The 8,618-nt window shown below is 34.9% G+C and overlaps 1 protein-coding gene across 3 annotated transcripts; it reads right to left on the bottom strand.

Annotated features, from left to right (window-relative positions):
- Positions 1-3,525: 3,525 nt before the first annotated feature.
- Positions 3,526-8,393, bottom strand: LOC122277219 (cardiolipin synthase (CMP-forming), mitochondrial). Of its 3 annotated transcripts, none has more exons than XM_043087146.1 (8): positions 7,797-8,391; positions 6,431-6,497; positions 6,263-6,337; positions 6,084-6,135; positions 5,019-5,104; positions 4,827-4,901; positions 4,057-4,151; positions 3,526-3,974 (listed from the first exon to the last, which is right to left on the bottom strand). In XM_043087146.1, exons 1-8 carry the CDS (start codon positions 8,297-8,299, stop codon positions 3,881-3,883), a joined length of 1,047 nt encoding a protein of 348 aa, XP_042943080.1. In that variant the 5' UTR covers positions 8,300-8,391; the 3' UTR covers positions 3,526-3,880. The 3 variants fall into 3 exon arrangements, 2 of the variants coding, with proteins under 2 accessions (XP_042943080.1, XP_042943081.1); XR_006228958.1 differs by lacking the exon at positions 3,526-3,974 and adding an exon at positions 4,616-4,703 and having other exon boundaries at positions 4,105-4,151; positions 7,797-8,393; XM_043087147.1 differs by lacking the exon at positions 3,526-3,974 and adding an exon at positions 4,616-4,752 and having other exon boundaries at positions 4,105-4,151; positions 7,797-8,393.
- Between the last annotated feature and the right edge of the window lie 225 nt (positions 8,394-8,618).

Genomic DNA, 8,618 nt, shown 5'->3' with positions numbered 1-8,618 from the left:
ACAACAACGTCACCATATTTAATGGCTTAATGTTAAAAAAACTGATGCATCTCCGCAAAAAAAATAAATAAATAAATAAAAAATAAAATAAAATATTTAACTGTAATTTTATAATATAACACTAATAGATTAAATATTATAATACAATATTCAAGTGGGCATTGTTTCATATACCGAATCCATTTATGGAAAAGTTCAACATGAGTGGTGAGAGATATAGGCTTTATTAACCATAATTGTCGGCATGCATATATAGTTTGGTAATTCTACTTTGAGAAGATCGGTTTAGGAAGGACAGATATGGTTAATGTTGTAGTCCCTAATTTCCTAAGTAGCAACTACCGCTCCGCCCACGCCGCACGTGCTTGTAAAAAGGGCCGCTTCCTCTCATTTTGACATGAAGCAGTAGCACGCACTATACTTGGTTTGACAATCCTTTAACTTCTTTTGATGAGTATAGTTGATGTGTAAAATTTTCACATCAGCATTTTGTTGTGTGCGTAAAAAGTAGGCTTATAAGTAGCTTTTTTCATCTAATTATATATTATGAGTACTGCTATAATTATAAATAAATTATATAAAAAATAATTTCATAAATTAATATAATTTTATATAATTTTTTAGATATATTTTATAATAAAAATAATTTTATAATTTGATGAAATACATCATGTCACGTTAATTTGTAAAAACAATTTTATATAATTTATTTATGATTCATAAATTTTTCGTAGACTATTTGTTAATAGAAGAGAATAAATTTATGAAGAAACGAATGTCACTTCCTTTAATCCTTATTCCTTTATATTTATACTTTCCTTAAACTCACTATCAATTGTGGAAAGGTCGTGGGATTTCAATCCCAAATAATAAATATTTGATGTGGTTTTATGTAATCTTTTAGATATATTTTAAAATAAAAATAATTTTATATTTTAAAATAAAAATAATTTTATAAAATATAAAATAATTTTACAATTTGATAAAATATATCATATTATATCAATTTATAAAATTATTTTTATATATCGGTTAATATATTTTTCATATACTGCATGTTTATGGAAGAGGACAAATTTCTAGAAAAGCGAATGTCACTTCCATCAATACTTATTTCTTTATATCTTTATGTCCCTTAAAATCATTTGTCAATTGTGGAAAAGTCGTGGGATTTCAGTCCCAAGTATTACGTACGTAAGGTGGATTAATGGCCACTAGTTTAGAGAAAGAACGAATATTAGTGGAATCAGAACAGTAGTGTTTTCAATCGCACGTTTGGAGAAATGAAAATCCAACATTGTCCGGCTTCTGAGAGTCCGCGTGCCGCTCCATTCCTTGATCCTCGTCCTTTGATTATAAGAAAAATGAGTTTTTATAATTATTATTTTAAGATCAAAATGACTATTTTGAATAAAAATTTATTTATTTTTAAATCCTTTATTCATATTATCGTCAGAAATAATCATTTTAATTATAAAATAATGATAACAAAAATTTATTTTTCTTATAATAATATATAATTCATTAGACCGTCAATTCATTCAACATTATATTATTTTTTAACGTAACGGGGAAACTAGCAACTAGCAAGGTTTGAAATGCTGGCAGTAGTGGCATCCGCATGAATATCAACAAATATCTAATTGTCAAATATATCATCTCACAACCGTGCTTCCCATTCCATATCCAGAATATTTGGCGGCTTTGACTTTGAGACTAAAACTAACTAATTTTTTAAAAATTATTAAGAATCATATTTATTTAAAAAAATGGTTAAAAGTAAGATTACTAATTAATTAAGTTTGTCAAACTGTAATTTTTTTTTATTATAAAGTAAATATAACGCCACACGTCGATTTACATCAACGTATGTTTTTGTAAGATTCTAAAATAACACTTATCAATTATTAAATATCCTATGGTGACTGGTGAGGCTTTAGGGTTCGAGTGTTTTAGATGGGTGAGGGAGGGGAAAGAGATCTGGCGAGTTTTTTTTTTTTTCCTTTCCATGGGTTTTTTATTGTGTGCTGTAGACCCATTGCATGTTAGCCTCATGGGTGGGCTACGTGGCAGGAAGATATTAGAGGCTGTTTTCAGCCCTTGAGCGGCATGATTGGTAGGAAGATATTCTCTAATAAAATACATCAGATACGCTCGTAGAGTGAGTTGATTGATGCCCAAGTCAGTGGACTGGTAATCCTTAAGTCTTTTGAAGACGGAATACAGTCTATCCAAATTGTTCTCTTGGAGCAAATGACATTGGAGCAGCATATCTAATATGGAGAAACTTTCCAGTATTTTGGTGTTGACAAGATCATATCCCTATAGTGGCCCTGACCCATAGAAGAAAGTGACATTCTGAGCTTAGTGCTCTGTGTACTCTCAGCGACAAAGGTGTTCATGTTATATCTAAGATCACTACTCAGTTGGATGAGAGAGAAAGGTAGTCTCGCTAGCTGCTTCTTTCTATTTTTGCATCTCGATCATTGTTAATGGATTATGTATATATAAAGAATATTTTTTATGAATGTAAGATAAATTTAGATTTTAGATATTCCATTATATAAGTCTCTACATTGGAATAGCTATTTTTTTTATTATATAATAATAAAATAATATGAGATGAATTTGACTTTGACTATTCACATTAAATTATCCATTTATTCATTACATAGTAATGAGTAATTAATAATTACAAAAATATTTAATTTTTTTAATTATTAATTTATTTTATTTTATCATATTTTATTATTCTACCTATTATATGTTAATTAGTAATTATATTCTAATTAAATTATCTAGATATTTGTAGATGTAGGTGGGAAGAAGAGAGAGAGTTATAAAAAATAATAAAATATATATTTGCCCATTCAACGGTGACCATCAAATTTGTCTTTCCATTTACATATACTGTACCTCAAACTCAAATAATTTGAGTTTGCCTATCCTATTGTGAAACGCTTTTCATCTCTAATGGCTAAAACGTACACTATTTTTACAAATCCATAATCCGGTAAGAATCCTCTTATATACATCTTTCCCATGCATCAGGGTTACGCCCGTTTTGCTTTTCAATTGGGTCTCAAGAGTCGATACTCGAGGATAAATGTAAAAGTCCGGAAGCTTATTGAAAGCGCACAAGCGATTATGCGAATCGAAGAGTAAAGCTAGTCAAGAATTAACATTAACGTTTAATTCATTTAACACGACATCGACCCAGTTGGCTACAAATAAATATTAACAAGCACCTTAAGCCTAAGGATTGCCTGCAATCGGCTTCAATCATGGCAGGAGAATTGAAGCCGATTTCATTTTTATAAGTACAAAACACTAGTGCTGAGATGACGAAATGCAGCAGACAAACACTCTTTCAGTTGATCCCCAGATATTCTAGGTAGCTTGGGAACCGTACTCATTTGCTAGTAATCATTGAAAAGAACCATCCCATCAGCAAGATTTAAGAGACTCGAAACGGACGTCCTGTTTATCATCAAAGGTTCAGATTGATTGTAGTGGTCTGCGACATCAAGCAATTCGAAATTCACCTTTTTTAGAACAAGTCCGAGTCAAATGGCAATTACTGGAGGAACTTCTTTTTACACTGTTTCAAACTCTTAGGCTTTGAAATCTTTAAGAACTTTCTAAACAGAGAAGAAAACCCTGTATCTTTTATTATCACTCTTTTCATACAATGCCGAGTACATAATTTACACGCACATATTTCTTTGTTGGCAATGAGAATTGAGCTCCCCCTCCAAACACTCCCAGCTCCCACAGATGCTGCTACCGTTACTTCGTCCTATCTTTAAATTGTGCTGCCCATTGAAAGATTGCAGGACCAATGGGTGTTCATCAGTTCTTTACAACGCAGAGATCCATACTAAGATTTCCTACTGATCATGGCAGATCTGTTCCGCATGTGTTGCGCTCCATATGCTGCAGTGGAAGCCAATGTTGTTGAAGCCACTAACCAACTGCATCAAATTGAATGGACATAATGTCATCAGATTATCAAAAGAATCAAAATTCAGCGCGCCAGAATGGAGGCTGAACTACCTCAAATACGTGATATATGTTTGAGTATCTTCGGTTCCAAACTCAGGTTGAAGAAGAGCTCCAGCCACTAAAACCAACTGGAGCACTGTATTAACCTGTCACGATTGGGATTACTCGTTAAGCAACCTGAACGAACTCTTTAACAAAATTAGCCTAGCCTACTCTGTGAATTATCTTTTCCTCCAATCTATGAAGCCACCAGCACAGAGGTGATCTCTTAAAATGGTTTATGACATTTCATACTTTACTAAATATTTTCTTTTTCATTGGCACTGGATGTCCAGGAACAACGTCCCGACTAATCCCGAGGATGCACAGGCTCTTGGTAAGGCGTTTCCCGCAAGTACACCTCAAGTAATTCAAAGAGAAAATCTCCTAATCAAAAATTGTTTGCACCCAAGGGAATTTGAACCTTAGACCTAGGGGGAGCGGCCCAAGGCCTTTACCACTTGAGCCAACCCCTAGGGGTTACTTTACTAAATATTTCATTCATAACAAAGAAAAAGAAGCAGATTATTCATCCAAGAATGGGAAAAAAAAAAAGGTTAAAGAACTTCACCGAATAACCTATTTCCTGTCTGATTGTCAATTTCAAAAAGATTTTTTGAATGGTTGTCTCACTGTCCATTTTGTGACCCGTTGTCTAACTGTCCATTTCAAAAAGATCATCATCATAAACCCCCTTTGACCTTTGACCTAACCAATTTACACATACCATATTATTACTACCCATCCAGCACATAAGTAGATTGATGAAAGTCGATGCGTACCTTGCTAATAAAGAGAGGCTCGACCTTTTGGGGACGGGAACCATCAAGGTTGAAGAAATCAAACCAACTTTTCCACTAAATGAGGAAGAAATTAAACAACATCCATCAAGATTTCAATTAAATTACTAACAGGACTGTCAACTGGAGTAATATAAGTAGTACTAAAACAAAGTTCAAGTTAGGCTATATTACCTCCCAACCAAAGTTATTGCCTCTTTGATATACTGCACCACCGATGAGAAAAACATCTCGCAACACAACAAGTCCAACAAGTCCAGCTTCACAATCCAAAAACCAAATAAGATTCATTTTCCCCAAAACATTTAAATGATATATTGTGGGTTAATGATAATAAGTCCAGATTCTCTGTGAATTCCTATTATAAGGTTTTAAATAGTCATTGTAATAAAACATACCCCTGGAAATGCATTTGGAAAGCTAGAGTGCCCAGTAAAGTTGCATTTTTCTGCTGGTTGGTGTCGCTGGAGAAAGCTTTAACTACTGATAATTTGAGGAAAAGGGGTTTATATGTGATGGATTGGTGCTTCATGTATAAAAAAGATGGTGAATCTGTTAACCACCTGTTTCTTCATTGTGAAATGGTGACTGTTTTGTGGAATGAGTTATTCGCAAGGGTAGGCATTGCTTGGGTGATGCCTTTTCATGTGGTGGATTTCTTGGCTAGTTGGGAAGGTGCTGCAGGTTATGGAGGCAATAAAGCTGAGTGGAGGATGATTCCTTCGTGTTTGTTTTGGTGTTTACGGCTTGAGAGAAACTGGAGGTGCTTCCAAGATTGTGAACGCACTATGGGGGAATTTAGGGATTTTTTCTTTAGCACTTTAAATTTTTGGGTGAACAATCTAGTGAGGGATATGAATATTTGTAATGCAGTTCTTTAATTTTGTTTTGCTTTAGTTTTTATTTAGGTGTATTTTCTTGTACACTTCCTATGTACTTGGGCTATGCCTATTTACTTGGAATAAAATTTCTTATTACCTATCACAAAAAACATTTAAATGATATATTTGCATTCAAATCATTCTTATTATAAGTGCACATGTATACTGCCATCTGACATCCATTAAAACCAATCATTTTTCATAGTAAGACAACATTGTTGTCGTAGCCTAATATAACATGTTCAAATACAAGGGCAAGACCATATGCTTATACAGGCACTTTTGACTACATTTTTTTCAGCAATGTGCTTTTTCTTTTCCGGGCCAGAAGGGTCAGGGAATTTCCGAAATTACTTACGGTGCAGAAGATCCTTATGTACCATTGCCAAAGCAACACATCCAATAAGAACCTGTATTAAGAAAGCAATAATAAATAGACAATATTCAGCCACAAGGAAGGTTAATGAACCAAAGACAACCCCCAAGGAGCAAACAGCCAAAACCATCAAGCTCAGAAGAAAAGGCTTGGAATTTTACCTTGTCAGCGAGGGGATCAAGGTAGGAACCTACTACAGAATCAATTCTCATCTTCCTGGCCACGTATCCATCTAGCTGCATGATGGATGAAGAAAATGAAAAGCATTTAACCTCTCATTTTTGTAAAATTGGGTTGTCTTCCATCAAATAATAAGAGGCGTGCCATACCCAGTCAGTTGCCCCTGAGATAGCCAATCCCACCATTGCCGCAGAATACCACTCATTCGTGATCATCCTGCACAAAGATTGGAAATCACAATTACAGTACAATACAATTAAAAGTATAAATATAAGTTTTTAAGGATAAGGAAAAGGAAAAGGAAGGATTGAGGACACAAGCACCATACTTAAATTAAAATATGTTACATATATAAAAACTAATTAACTCACGATCTGAACAAACTAAAATCCTAAAGTTGTCAGGATGGGCAAAGATGCTGAAGACTGAAGAGAAAGCACACTGCAACTCAGAGACAGAGTAGGCAAAGGACTCACAAAGTACACAATGGAAGATCCTAGCTAGAAAGAACTGTCTATCCTTCAACTTCAGGGCATCCAAAGGACCAAAATTAGCAAGATAGGAGAAGACCGATCAAAATTTGGGTTAACCACGTTCGAGAAAATAAAAACTGAAAATTGCTGCAGTTTGTAACAAAGTCCTCAACAATTTTTTTTTTTTTTTGATGAATAAGACAAAGTCCTCAACAATTGTACTATTCTTTTCTCAACTTCCCCATTCAAGACCTTACATAACCACAAATTTCACATAACGCAAGTTAGGCCAAGTCAAGAAAGAGCTAGTAACCATTGTATCACCTTCCTCCTTGAACACACATCACACGCTACTTTTAAAATTGGCCGTAATACCCTATATAATAAGGGTAGGTAGTTAATGCATTATTTGAGAATTAGAAGTTCTTGCTCTTTATAAAGTTTCAATATGGCTCCAATTGTATCACTGGCGAGTCCTTTTGGAATATATATTATGTGGTTTGAGTATTCCATTGGGGCTTTACAAATAGCATTAGATTCTATTCCAACAAGAAATGTGGGATTTGAGTATTGCCACCTATGAAGGACAAGCCCGACAAGGACTACGTGAATTTAAGGGGAGATTGTGATTTCCATAAAAGTACGTAATAAATAAGATCTCACATTACTTGCGAATAAGGTTTCAATTGGGCTCCAATTATTTCATTGATTAGTCAATCAATGTCATTTTGAAGTATAGGCCATATTGGAGCCTTACAATGACTCTTGATAAAGTAATGGCCAATATGATCCTCTATCTCTCTCCGCTTTGATCTTACACTATTAAAAGTCGTGAAAGAAAATGCAAATTTTCTAATTTGTTCAGTTGTGCGCCCCCCAATATTTTGTTTAAAAGAAACTCACTAAATCAAAATGAAAGTTTTCTAATTTGTTCAGTTCTGGACCCAACTTCGTTGCCCAAGTTGAACCTTTTTAAGAGCTTAAGCTACACGAGCCAAACAGAGCATCAGAGAGAAAAAAAAAAAAAAAAAAAAAAACGCACCATCCAAGCACTGGACCGGATAACAACCGACTCATGGAGATCAAATTCGGCAAGTTCACGAAACTCTCCACAAAAGCGTCAGCATGCTCCTTGGACGGTTCGACCCGATCCAACACTGCCTGCCCGGGCGAGGCGGACCCGAGGCCCAACTTGATGGGAAAAGCGGTCCTACTTCTGAGAAGATTAAGGTTCAAGTTGAGGGCCTGGACCCTGCGCAAAACGACAGCGTTTCCCTGGAGGTAGAGAGGCGTAGCGGACTGGGAGAGTTTCCAGGGAGGGAAAGAAAGGAAGAGAGGGCCATGAAAGGGCGTGATCCATTTGGAGAGAGGGGAGAGGAAGCGAGAGGGAGTCGAAGAAGGCAAGCGAAAAAGAGGGTGAGAGAGAGAGTGCGAGAGAGGGAAATACGGGAGCGGGATTGTGGAGGCGGCGGCGGTGGCAGTGAGGAAAGTTCTGAATCTCTTGTTGTTTTTTATTAGGGCTTTGAAGGACCTGAAAACCACCATGTTTGTAGTAGCATTTCTCGTTTTAGGGTTTTGCTGGGGGAGCAATGTCACCTGCAACGTGACTTCCTACAGTCCCTACAATATCTCCAACTGCCACAAAAGCCACTCGCCACGTGTTTATGTAGCTGACTTGGCAAATTTTGTAAAGAGTAATCCATTATCTTAATTTTGATTATTTTTTTATGATATCAAATGATAAAAAAATAATAAATTTATTATTTAATTAGAAATTATTATTTATTATATTTTATTTTATTTATAAACTTATTATTTAATACATTAAATGATAAGAAAAAAAAATTATGAATAGATATTTTTC

This window comes from Carya illinoinensis, chromosome 9 (assembly GCF_018687715.1).
Source record: "Carya illinoinensis cultivar Pawnee chromosome 9, C.illinoinensisPawnee_v1, whole genome shotgun sequence".
Classification (NCBI taxonomy): Eukaryota; Viridiplantae; Streptophyta; class Magnoliopsida; order Fagales; family Juglandaceae; genus Carya; species Carya illinoinensis.
The sequence above is the reverse complement of the archived record's forward strand: the minus strand, read 5'-3'. Positions and strand labels throughout refer to the sequence as shown.

Excerpts from the sequence above, each read along its gene's own strand:
- LOC122277219 (XM_043087146.1), bottom strand. The coding sequence starts at position 8,299 with ATGGTGGTTTTCAGGTCCTTCAAAGCCCTAATAAAAAACAACAAGAGA. Across the intron at positions 6,338-6,430 it reads TCTCAGGGGCAACTGACTGG|CTAGATGGATACGTGGCCAG; the intron begins GTATGGCACGCC and ends TCCATCATGCAG. Across the intron at positions 3,975-4,056 it reads ACATATATCACGTATTTGAG|TTGGTTAGTGGCTTCAACAA; the intron begins GTAGTTCAGCCT and ends AATTTGATGCAG.